The sequence below is a fragment of the Hyla sarda genome, chromosome 6, assembly GCF_029499605.1.
Source record: "Hyla sarda isolate aHylSar1 chromosome 6, aHylSar1.hap1, whole genome shotgun sequence".
Taxonomy (NCBI): Eukaryota; Metazoa; Chordata; class Amphibia; order Anura; family Hylidae; genus Hyla; species Hyla sarda.
In genome coordinates this window covers 114,820,012-114,833,556 of record NC_079194.1, presented here as the reverse complement: position 1 = coordinate 114,833,556, position 13,545 = coordinate 114,820,012, and the positions used below count along the sequence as shown (strand labels likewise).

Sequence of the window (13,545 nt, the reverse complement as noted above, 5' to 3'; positions counted from 1 at the left end):
TCCTCTCTGGTCTGAGGCAGTGGAGACTAATTCAGATTTGGGTACTTTACTGCAAACAGACAATTCTCTAGAACAATTACTTTTAGTGTTATAGATGGCAATTATTCTCAAGTCAGATGGAATCTTACAGTGTTCCAGTAATAAAGCAAAGCTACTAAAGTATTGAGAACTCATACTAGAAGCAAATTATATAGCTGGTAAATAATAGAAACAGTTCAGGAAGTACCTCATCTGGCCTTCCATCCGAGTCCACGGTCTCCGTGTATGGCTTATTCTGAATCCGGTTCAGATCTTCATGGAGTCCATCCAGCAAGAAAGCCATGAACTCCTGGGCATCATGCTGAGCGTATCCAGTGAACTGGCTAGCTTTGCTAGCAACAATTGCCTAGGAAAATGTACATATTAATTAGAAACATTGGGGCATATATATATAAAAACCTGTGCAGAGGAAAAGTTGCCCAGTTGCCCATTGCAGCTAGATTCCTTCTTTCATTTTTAAAAATGCCTCTTTAACCCCTTAACGACCACAAATGTAAATTTACGTCCTAGTGCGGAGGTACAAACATTGATGTCCTGCACATGACCGCGAGCATCAGAGCATGATGCACTGCAGGTCCCGGCTGCTATCAGCAGCTGGGGACCCGCTGGTAATGGTGGACATGAGCGATCACGCTGAGGTCCTCCATTAACCCCTCAGATGCAGTGATAATTACAGATCGCGGCATCTACGGCAATGCGTGTGTTTAAATGGATGATTGCATTACCCGGGGCGCTGCCACAGGGATCCGATCATCAAAAATGGTGGCAGGACATCCCCTCACCTGCCTCCGGCCATCTCCAGGGGTCTTCTGCTCTGGTCTGAGATCGAGCAGACCAGAGCAGAAGATAGCCGATAATACTGAACAGTATTAGCAATCAAGTGATTGCTATAGATAGTTCCATATGGGGACATAAAAAGTGTAAAACAAGTTAAAAATTATTAATAAAAGAGGGAAAAATCCCCTCCCTCATAAAAAATGTAAATGGTCCCGTTTTCCCATTTTACCCTCAAAAAGCATAAACAAAAATAAAATAAAATGCTGCTTGTCACATTTTATTAAAAACAAAAAAAACAAAAAAAACAAACTATAAAGAAGTGATTTAACCCTTTGGGGACTCAGGGTTTTTCAGTTTTTGCACTTTCATTTTTTCCTCCTCACATTTAAAAATCATAACCCTTTCAACTTTGCACTCATAAGATGGCTTATTTTTTTTAAATTCTACTTTGTAATGACGTCATTTTACCCAAAAATCTAAGGCGAAACAAAAAATTTTATAAATCATTGTGCGACGAAATTGAAGAAAAAAACGCCATCTTGCTCATTTTGGGGGCTTCCATTTCTATGCAGTACATTTTTCGGTAAAAAGGACACCTCTTCATTCTGTAGGTCCATACTATTAAAATGATAACCTACTTATATACAGTCATGGCCGTAAATGTTGGCACCCCTGAAATTTTTTAAGAAAATTAAGCATTTCTCACAGAAAAGGATTGCAGTAACACATATTTTGCTATACACCTGTTTATTCCCTTTTTGTGTATTGGAACTAAACAAAAAAGTGAGGAAAAAAAAAGCAAATTGGACATAATGTCACAACAAAGTTCAAAATGGGCTGGACAAAATTATTGGCACCCTTAACTTAATATTTGGTTCCACACCCTTTGGAAAAAGTTAACTGAAATCAGTCGCTTGCTATAACCATCAATAAGCTTCTTATACCTCTCAGCCGGAATGTTGGACCACTCTTCCTTTGCAAACTGCTCCAGGTCTCTCATTGGAAGGCGCCTTTTCTCTACAGCAATAATTTTAAGATCTCTCCACAGGTGATCAATGGGATTTAAATCTGGACTCATTGCTGACCACTTCAGAACTCTCCAGCGCTTTGTTGCCATCCATTTCTGGGTTCTTTTTGATGTACGTTTGGGGTCATTATCCTGCTGGAAGACCCAAGATCTCGGACACAAACCCAGCTTTCTGACACTGGGCTGTACAGTGCGACCCAAAATCCACTGGTAATCCTCAGATTTCATGATGCCTTGCACACATTCAAGGCACCCAGTGCCAGAGGCAGCAAAACAACCCCAAAACATCATTCAACATCCACCATATTTCACTGTAGGTACTGTGTTATTTTCTTTGTAGGCCTCATTTTGTTTTCGGTAAACAGTAGAATGATATGCTTTACCAAAAAGCTCTATCTTGATCTCATCTGTCCACAAGATGTTTTCCCAGAAGGATATTTGCTTACTCAAGTTCATTTTGGCAAAATGTAGTATTGCTTTAGGAGCAGTGGGGTCCTCCTGGGTCTCCTGCCATAGCATTTCATTTCATTTAAATGTCGACAGTTCGCGCTGACACTGATGCTTCCTGAGCCTGCAGAACAGCTTGATTATCTTTGCAACTTGTTTGGGGCTGCTTATCCACCAGACTATACTGCATTGACACCTTTCATCAATTTTTCTCTTCCGTCCACACCCAGGGAGATTAGCTACAGTGCCATGGGTTGCAAACTTCTTGATAATGTTGCACACTGTGGACAAAGGCAAAACTAGATCTTTGGAGATGGACTTGTAACCTTGAGATTGTTGATATTTTTCCGCAATTTTGGTTCTCAAGTCCTCAAACAGTTCTCCTCTTTCTGTTGTCCATGCTTAGTGTGGCACACAAAGACACACAATGTAAATACTAAGTGAACTTCTCTCCTTTTTATCTGCCTTCAGGTGTGATTTTTATGTTGCCCACACCTGTGAGTTTCCACAGGTGAGTTTAAAGGAGCATCACATGCTTGAAACAATCTTATCTTTCCACAATAAGCTTTTCTTCCTCCCTTTTTGGTTTAGTTCCAATACACACAAAGGGAATAAACATGTGTATAGCAAAACATGTGTTACTGCAATCCTTATCTGTGAGAAATACTTCATATTCTTGACTGTAGGTTTGATTTTGTATTACTTCTGAAAAAAAATCTACATGCAGTAAAATTTATATGTTTAAAATTGTCATCTTCTGACCCCTATAACTTTTTTATTTTTCTGCGTACGGGGTGGTATGAGGGCTCATTTTTTGATCCTTGATCTGAAGTTTTTATCAATACCCTTTTTATTTTGATCTGACTTTTTGATTGCTTTTTATAAATTTTTCTATGGTATAAAAAGTGACCAAAAATAAGCTATTTTGGACTTTGGATTTTTTTTTTTTTTACATGTACGCCATTGACCGCGTGGTTTAACTATATATTTTTATAGCTCGGACATTTATGCACTGCGGCGATACCACGTTTATTTATATATATTTATTTTTTAAACGGGAAAGGGGGACGCCCTGAGTCCACAAGAGGTTAAAAGTTTCATATACGTAAATGTGGTAAATCGATCAAAAGTACAGATCACATAGCAAATAATTAGCCCTCATGCCGCCCTGTGTACGGAAAAATGATAAAGTTATAGGTGGTCAAAATAGGGAGATTTTACGTACTGATTTTGTACAAAAAGTTTGATATTTTTTAAAAGCAGTACAATAATAGAAAAGTATGTAAAGATGGGTATAATTTGAATCCATATCTCTTCGCAGAAGAAAGTGGACAAGACCCAGAGGAACCACCCGGAAACCCCCAGAAAACATGAGGGGTGAGCCAGGACCCAAAAGGGAGGAACAGTGCAGAGACTGGGGTCTGACTAAAAATGGAAATAAATGGCCGCCCCGGAGGCCTACCAGGCCAAATATGACAGGGCAAGGGTGGAAACCACCTACCAAGAAAAGACAAGACGCAGGACCGACAGAGCCTGGCCAAAACAAGGAAGAGAAAGCGACAAAAGAACACCAATCAGAGATTCTTCTAAGCAAGAACGTGGTGAGAAAATGCCAGCTCCTAGGATAGAAATGAGCTGGAAGGCACGAATAGAGAGCCCTACCAGGAGGCCAGCTGCAACAGCAGGGTTGAAGCTGAGGAGGGAGAAGACAAGAAAGCAGGTGAGCACATCCAGTGGGCAAGAACTCAGAAGGATGCTAACCAGAAGCTGCTGGCAAAGGAGAGAGATACAGAAGAAGGCTAGGGCATGGAATCCGAAGCCAACCGCCCAAACCAAGAGGCCCAGGTACAAAAACCACAGGCTCAGGGCCACCCTGAGAGAAACCAGGTGGGAATGAAAAACCCAAAGAACACTATCGCCTTGAAGGGCAGAGAAAAGTGTGCAACGGGAGGACTACCCCATCAAAGTAGGGCGCATTGGCCAGACAGGGCCAACCAGACTGACCGTAGGTAACAGCGGAGGGGGCCAAGATAGGAACCCCGCTAGGCTAGAGACACAGGGAAACCACGCCGGAGATAGCAACTGTAACAGCCACCTGGAAGACCGTACTATGCAAGAAGGTGCTGAAAAGAAAGAATATCGAGGGAGAGGGTATGAACGAGTCTGGTACCTCCAAGGAAGGAGTGATAGACCCTACAGGGGAATGGCAGGCAGAGAAACAAGCATCGCTAGCACTGAGCTTCCCAGCTCCCACAGACACAAGGATTGAGAGGACAGACAAGGCCGAACAGGCAGCGAATCTCAACAGTCAGAACAGACTGGATGACTCTGTAAGGAAACAGCCCAGAAAAACTGTAACAGAGAGGGAGACAGGGGGACCCAGCCATGGTGTCAATCCTGCTGAGGCAGGAAGGCGAAACAGAAGACATATTCTGGACGCCCATCAAGACAGTTGTCCAAGCGCGGAACAACAGACACACCCAGAGGGAGGAATGACATGCCACCATCGAGACAGTCGCGGAACCTTAGGGAGCCACAAGAAGCCCGCCCAGAAGAGCCACGAGGAGGAGGGTCCTAAGACACCAAGTAAGAAGCAAGAGCTACCTCGAAGGAGAGTGCCACCTGAGGGATAGGGTAACCAGATTAGGAACCACATCAGGATCGCCAGAACCCCACCAGGAAAAAAGGGGAGGGGGGCCGGGTGGCAAGGTGGGAACCACCCTAGCAGTGCCAAGAAGAAAGGCAAGGTGAACCCCAGCACAGCAACAGCTGTAACTATGCCAAATCCTGGAGTAGTGGTTGATAAGCTCACCGAGTCTTCATGCACCACAGGCACTAGTAATAAGGTCCGGAGGCACGGATGTAGGGGACCGCTCTCCACTGATAGATAAAAACAAGGGGAAAAGGGGTGGAACCAGCTCCCGAAAAAACTAAATATGGTAAAACTTAATTTAACGTTTAACCCCTTAAGGACTCAGCCCATTTTGGCCTTAAGGACTCAGACAATTTAATTTTTACGTTTTCATTTTTTCCTCCTCGCCTTCTAAAAATCATAACTCTTTTATATTTTCATCCACAGACTAGTATGAGGGCTTATTTTTTGCGTGACCAGTTGTCCTTTGTAATGACATCACTCATTATATCATAAAATGTATGGCGCAACCAAAAAACACTATTTTTGTGGGGAAATTAAAACGAAAAACGCAATTTTGCTAATTTTGGAAGGTTTTGTTTTCACGCCGTACAATTTATGGTAAAAATGACATGTGTTCTTTATTCTTAGGGTCAATACGATTAAAATGATACCCATTATTACATACTTTTATATTATTGTTGCGCTTAAAAAAAATCACAAACTTTTTAACCAAATTAGTACGTTTATAATCCCTTTATTTTGATGACCTCTAACTTTTTTATTTTTCCGTATAAGTGGCGGTATGGGGGCTAATTTTTTGCGCCATGATCTGTACTTTTTTTTGATACCACATTTGCATATAAAAAACTTTTAATACACTTTTTATAATTTTTTTTTAAATAAAATGTATTAAAAAAGTAGGAATTTTGGACTTTTTTTATTTTTTTGTTCACGCCGTTCACCGTACGGGATCATTAACATTTTATTTTAATAGTTCGGACATTTACGCACGCGGCGATACCAAATATGTCTATAAAAAAAGTTTTTTACGCTTTTTGGGGGTAAAATAGGAAAAAACGGACGTTTTACTTTTTTATTGGGGGAGGGGATTTTTCACTTTTTTTTTACTTTTACTTTTACATTTTTTTACATTTTTTTTGACATTTTTTTTTACACTTGAATAGTCCCCATAGGGGACTATTCATAGCAATACCATGATTGCTAATACTGATCTGTTCTATGTATAGAACATAGAACAGATCAGTATTATAGGTCATCTCCTGCTCTGGTCTGCTCGATCACAGACCAGAGCAGGAGACGCCGGGAGCCGCACGGAGGAAGGAGAGGGGACCTCCGTGCGGCGTTATGAATGATCGGATCCCCGCAGCAGCGCTGCGGGCGATCCGATCGTTCATTTAAATCGCGAACTCCCGCAGATGCCGGGATCTGTATTGATCCCGGCACCTGAGAGGTTAATGGCGGACGCCCGCGAGATCGCGGGCGTCGGCCATTGCCGGCGGGTCCCTGGCTGCGATCAGCAGCCGGGATCAGCCGCGCATGACACGGGCATCGCTCCGATGCCCGCGGTTATGCTTAGGACGTAAATGTACGTCCTGGTGCGTTAAGTACCACCTCACCAGGACGTACATTTACGTCCTGCGTCCTTAAGGGGTTAAAGGGGTACTCCAGTGAAAAACTTATTTTAAATCAACTGGTGCCAGAAAGTTAAAAAGATTTGTAAATTACTTCTATTAAAAAAATCTTAATCCTTCCTGTACTTATTAGCTGCTGATTACTACAGTGGAAATTCTTTTCCGTTTGAAACACAGAGCTGTCTGCTGACATCATGAGCACAGTGCTCTCTGCTGACATCTCTGTCCATTTTAGGAACTGTCCAGAGTAAAAGGAAATCCCCATAGCAAACATATGCTGTTCTGGACAGTTCCTAAAATGGACAGAGATGTCAGCAGATAGCACTGTGCTCGTGATGTCAGACAGTGCTGTGTTCCAAAAAGAAAAGAATTTCCGCTGTAGTATTCAGCAGCTAATAAGTACAGGAAGGATTAAGATTTTTTAATAGACATAATTTACAAATCTGTTCAAGTTTCTGGCACCAGTTGATTTAAAAAAAAAATAAAAAAAAAATAAAAGTTTTTCACCGGAATATCCCTTTAATTGTGCACATTTAAAATGGTATTCCACCATAGCGGCAAGGGATATGTCACTCAGTAAAACAAAGGAGTGAAAAGCTGACACGTTTTGAGCCTTAGCTCTTAGTCATGGTCACTCACGCTGAGGAGTGTCTCGAAGTCTGGACCTCTGTCAAAAAAACTCCATAACCCAGTAAAATGACCAACAGGTCGCCATAGAAAACGGTCTGAAGCCCAAAACAATCACTCAGAAAACAGAGGCTATGTGCTGCAAACAAGCAGACCAATGGAAAAGCACTGCAATGTTTTTAAGGGGACAAGCAGGATTTATCCCAGTGCTGTCAGAGAAAACCCACTGCCGGAGGTCACTAAAGCAGAGAGTCTAGGTGAATTGGTGCACTGAACCTGCAGATACTGCTATATCAAGGGGACGGAAGAAAGTTCCCCAAGCAGCCCCCGCTCTCTAATATCCCTTTAACACATGGTCCCCAGATAGGGGAAGCATCAGAAAAATGTTGCATGTACCCGAAGATATTCCCATCACGGGTCAATGCCCAAGGTGCCAGATGTAAGCTTCCAAATCGGCTCCAAGTCTCAAAAATCCATTTAATATATGGTCCCCAGGTAGGGGGCATATCAGAAATGGGCACATCAGAAATCAAACTGATAAGAACAGATACAACACTTAATTGTACCCAAAAAAAAAAAAAACACACAAGAAGCGATCGGAATGCTCTCAAGGCCTGGGAGAGCATACTAGGAACCAGGGGATCTGAGGGAAATACTCCAGACTGGCTATTTATCAGGCTTCTGTTAATTTAGTAAAGAAAAACTACGGATCTGCAATAACCACTTTAGACCACTAGAGGGGGGCCTAACACAGGAGAGAGAACAGTGCTGAACAATTAGCCATTGAGCCTCTGGAGGGCTCATGAGAAGCTTTAACAGAAAAGAAGCAGCGCTGCCCGATCAGCGCGGGAGACAAGTCTGCTCTGTCCGTGCCCTACCCCGCGCGCACCAAGGAATAAGGGGTATGTGTTAACCCCTGGCGCGCCTGTCCTAGAGAAAAAGACAGTAACGGTGCCACAGCTGTGGGCAGATAGTAAAAGCCCAGTGGCTGCAGCATGGAGAAAAAACAGGGGCCGCGATCATCCTGGGGGCCGAAAAAGAAAGGTAAAACTGCCGCCTGAAGATTCCCCTGTCACCAGTTCTGGCAATATTAAAGCTAAGCAGTGAATGGTTGTTATGGGCAAAACTAGACAGTTGTGTATTCAGGCAGATCAAAAAATTTGGCTCAGATTTATTAAAACGTTTACCATGGCAACCAATCTGATTACTCTTATTTTAACCCCTTAATGACCAGGACCATTTTGACCTTAATGACCAGGACAATTTTTTTTGTTTTTGTTTTTCCACCTCTCGTTCTAAAATCCATAACTCTTATATTTCCATCCATTTTTGCGTGACCAATTGTACTATCTAATAACACCACTCATTTTACCATGAATACGTGCGGCGAAACCCAAAAAAAAATTTTGTGGGGAAATTTTTATGAAAACCCCAATTTCACGGTTGATTCATTGGGGAAACAGGAGACCATGGGTACATGCTGCTGGGAGGATACAACTTTTTTTCCTAGTGTCAGCCTCCTAGTGGCGGCAGCAGCATAATACCCATGGTCACCTGTATCCCCCCAATGAAGCGACCGAGAAATTGTGATTTTCATTTACATTTCCCCACAAAATTTTTTTGGGGGGTTTCGCAGTACATTTCATGGTAAAATGAGTGATGTTCTTACATAGTACAATTGGTCACGCAAAAAGCAAGCCCTCATATGGGTCTGTGGATGTAAATATAAAAAAAAAAGTTATGGATTTTAGAACGCGAGGTGGAAAAAACAAAAAATTGGCCTGGTCCTTAGGTCAAAACGGCCCTGTCATTAAGGGGTTAAAATAAAAAATAAAAAAAAGTAGTAATCCGATTGTTTGCCATGGGCGACTGGTCAACGTTTCAAACAAGTTGGCTCAGATTTATTAATCTGCCTGAATACACAACTGTCTAGTTTTGCCCATAACAACCAGTCACAGCTTAGCTTTCATTTTACCAGAACTCGTCAAAATCTGAGTTGTGATTGGTTGTTATGGGCAAAACTAGACAGTTGTGGATTCAGGCAGATTACAAAAACTGAGACAATATATTCCATCTTGAAATTTTAAAGAGGAGATGAGATTTATTAGTCATTCTAGTCCAAGACCTGTGTCTGCAGCTCAACCCCATTCAACCAAATAAGGCTGCGCTGCAAAACCAGACATAGCCCAAGAATAAACGTGGCACAGTTTCAGGAAAGAAGAAAAGAATTCCTTATTGCATTTACTGAGCATGATGAGACTATTTTAGCTTATACATGCTAAGGACAGATTTATACGGATTGCATCCTAGTTTATTTTGATGAGCATTAAACTGACAGGACATGCCACAGAACTACTCCCTAGTAATTTACTCCAGCTAGGCTTCTCTTAAGCGCCTATAAAATGCACATTAAAATGGATTTCAAAAAGCACTGCAACTATATATGTGCCCATATATATATATATATATATATATATATATATATATATATATTTTTTTTTTTTTTTTATTAATAATAATATTAACAACAAATATTATATTTGACTCAAATTAATAGGTTTATCCAGGAATAGAAAAACAGAGCTAATTGCTTTCAAAATTTATTTCAAAAACAGCTTCAGCCTAGCATAGCTGACTGAAAGCTTGGAGCACCGATGGGATGGCAGGGAGGACGGTAAGAGACCTCCCACCATCCTCTCAGCTGATCGGTATGCCGCGGTTTCGCCACAGCAGTCCCAATCAGCCCACTGAGCTAGCTGGGAATTGGATTTACCACTTTTATCGCATAGTCTAAAAATGTATTGCAGAACATCAGCCGGATTGGTGATTTCCAGCATTAGCTGTGGGTTCGATAGTAACTGGGACCCATCGGACATGATGCGCCCTCAGCTGCTGAGCATGTGTCATACAGCAGCAGCCCGCAGTGGACGTAAATATACATCTATTTGTGGGAAAGGGTTAATAAGGTATTCTAAGGGTACACTCACCTTGAGTTTTGATGGCTGGAAGGCATGATGAGTTCCTTTCCAAAGAGCCCTTAATAATACAGCAAAACTGACAGCAAGGCGCCCTCCGGTCCCCAAAGGATTGTTGCAATTGATCTCTGATTCAAACGAATGATCTTTTTCAGGTAGAGAAACAAGAAAAAACACTATTAAGAAAAGAACATTGGCACAGAAGCGACACCTTAAATGCATCTTCATTATATTTATGAAATTAAAGATGGGGCAGTAGCACATGCCTTAAAAATTCCACATGAAGTCATGAATGGAATATAAAGCCACTAACCTTGGAAATAATCCCTAAGCTCTCTGGTGTTAGACAAGGACTGGATGACACTGTTCATGAAGCAGGTGTTTCCCAGGTTGACGAGACCGGTAAAGCCTGGCAGACACACCCTCTTCTCCTCTTCCTCCTGTGCGCTGTCACTACTCATTGCGCTGTGAGTCATTGGGGGAACCATACAGGTTGGCTTAGGCTAGAAAAAAATGGAAACAAAGATAATATTCATACATATAGGTAAATGCTATTCATGCAGATAGAATTTCAACACCAAACTAGTATAAGATTTGTTTTTTGGTAAAAGGTCATGTAAACAAGTCCTCTGAACAAAACTTAATGCCCCAAAGTGGAAAGCCTCAAAAAAATATTCTCTGCAGTATTACAGACTCATAGCCCCTCTATATTAATGTACGGTGTTCAACATGAGGTGCAGTCTTTTCATTTCTAGGTAAGTATACTTCCATAATACAACATATGATATTTTTCCCATATAAAAAACTGAAATAAACGTATTTGATATGGCCGCATGTGTATTTTTCCAAACTATGAAAATATAATATTATATCTCACATATGGACAAAAGGGTTAACTTTAACCCCTTGGGGACGGAGCCCATTATGACCCTAAGAACGGGAGCATTTTTTTTTCAAATCTGACCTCTATCACTTTAAGCATTAATAACTCTGGGATGCTTTTACTTATAAATTTGATTCAGAGATTGCTTTTTCGTGACATATTCTACTTTAGGTTAGTGGTAAATTTTCATCTATACTTGCATCATTTCTTGGTGAAAAATTCAAAAGTTTGATGAAAAAATTGAAAATGTTGCATTTTTCTAACTTTGAAGCTCTCTTTCAGGGACCAGTTCAGTTTTGAAGTGGATTTGAAGGGCCTTCATATTAGAAATATCCCATAAATGACCCCATTATAAAATCTACACCCCTCAAAGTATTCAAAAGGACATTCAGAAAGTTTGTTAACACTTTAGGTGTTTAACAGGAATAGCAGCAAAGTGAAGGAGAAAATTCAAAATCTTCATTTTTACACTTGCATGTTCTTGTAAACCCAGTTTTTGAATTTTTAAACAGGGGTACAAGGAGAAAAAGCCCCCCAAAATTTGTAACCCAATTTCTCTCGAGTAAGGAAATACCTCACATGTGTGTATGTGAAGTGCTCAGCGAGCACAGTAGAGGGCTTAGAAGGGAAGGAGCGACGATGGGATTTTGGAGAGTGAGTTTTTCTGAAATGGTTTTTGAGGGGCATGTCACATTTAGGAAGCCCCTATGGTGCCAGAACAGCGGAAAAATAAATAAATAAATAAATAAAAAAAACACAACAACAACAACGTCTGCTATTTTGGAAATTACACCCCTCAAGGCACGTAACAAGGGGTCCAGTGAGTCTTAACACCCCACAGGTATTTGACGACTATTCGTTAAAGTCTGATGGGTAAATGGAAAAAAAAAAAAATGTTTTCACTAAAGTGCAGTTTTTTCCCCAAAATTACCATTTTTACAAAGGGTAATGGGAGAAAATGCCCCCCAAAATGTGTAACCCCATCTCTTCTGAGTATGGAAATACCCAATGTTAGGACCTAAAATGCTCTGCGGGCGAACTACAATGCTCAGAAGAGAAGAAGTCACATTTGGCTTTTGGAAAGCAAATTTTGCTGAAATGGTTTTTGGGGGGCATGTTGCATTTAGGAAGCCAGAACAGCAAAGAAAAAAAAAATAAAAAGAAAAAACACACATGGCCCTACTAGTTTGGAAGGGGATAAACCTCCAGCTGTTGCAAAACTACAACTCCCAGCAAGCACTGACAGACTGTACATGCTGGGAGTTGTACTTTTGCAACAGCTGGAGGCACACTGGTTGGAAAACCTTCAGTTAGGTTCTGCTACCTAAATCAGTATTTTCCAACCAGTGTGCCTCCAGCTGTTGCAAAACTACAAATCCCAGCATGTACTGATCGCCGAAGGGTACGCTGGGAGATGTAGTTATGCTACAGCTGGAGGTATGCAACTACAACTCCCAGCATGCACAGACAGCTGTTTGGGAAAGCTGGGAGTTGTAGTTTTGCAAGATCTGAAGGGCCACAGTTTAGAAACCACTGCACAGTGATCTCCAAACTGTGGCCCTCCAGATGTTGCAAAACAACAAATCCTAGCATGCCCAGACAGCAAACTGCTGTGTGTGTATGCTGGGAGTTGTAGTTTTGCAAGATCTGGAGGGCCACAGTTTAGAGACCACTGTATAGTGGTCTCAGACTGTAGCCCTCCAGATGTTGCCTGGAAACTCACCGACTTCCATAGGATCCAGGTGCCGCCGATCTTCACTTGCTGCCGCCAATGGCTAAGTGGACCTTCGGCGCCGGTCCCTGCTGTTTCCCCATTCTGCCCAGCCTACTGTGGGTGGGCAGAACGGGGGAACCGAACATTAACCCCCCCGCCCCCGATCTGCTATTGGTCGTCGCTTTTGAACGACCAATAGCAGGGATAGGAGGGGTAGCACCCCTGCTACCTCACTCCTATCCCTTCAGGGTAACCCCGATCCCCCTTATTTTCCGGGTCAGCGGAGACCCTTATAACTCGGAATCGCCGCAAATCGCCTGTGTGAATTCATGTGAAGATCGCCGACATGAGGGGGGTCTTAGGACCCCCTGGGCATCGGGACGGGATGCCTGCTGAATCATTTCAGCAGGCATCCCGTTCCGATAACCGCCCAGCGAGCTGCAGTGATCGGACATGCAGAGGGCGTACAGTTTCGCCCTCCGTCCTTAAGTGACGGGAGGCGAGGGCATATCCATATGCTCTCCGTCCCCAACAAGTTAAAAAAAAAAAACACAACAACTGAAACCCCAGAATTGCATTGCCCAGTATACTGTAAAATGAAAAGGTTATAGAGGGGGGAAAAAAAGGCAATTAAAAAAAATAATAAATTCTAAAAAGTTTGGAATTTTTTTTAAATTAGTAAAACCCGACTGAAAAGATATAAATTGGGTATTACTGTAATCAGGCCGATCAAAATAACATGTAAGTTTGACCACAAGGTAAATGGCAT

The 13,545-nt window shown here is 41.9% G+C and overlaps 1 protein-coding gene and 1 pseudogene across 3 annotated transcripts in view; both read right to left on the bottom strand.

Annotated features, from left to right (window-relative positions):
- USP19 (ubiquitin specific peptidase 19) overlaps window positions 1-13,545 on the bottom strand; it is a 103,958-nt gene that overhangs the window by 38,928 nt on the left and 51,485 nt on the right. For all 3 annotated transcript variants that reach the window (XM_056524770.1, XM_056524769.1, XM_056524771.1), the window contains exons 11-13: window positions 10,493-10,682; window positions 10,192-10,325; window positions 227-385 (exon numbers count right to left, since the gene is read on the bottom strand). In XM_056524770.1, the coding sequence (XP_056380745.1) occupies window positions 227-385; window positions 10,192-10,325; window positions 10,493-10,682 (483 nt within the window). The remainder of the gene's footprint in view (window positions 1-226; window positions 386-10,191; window positions 10,326-10,492; window positions 10,683-13,545) is intronic.
- LOC130278113 (U2 spliceosomal RNA) lies at window positions 7,586-7,790 on the bottom strand (annotated as a pseudogene).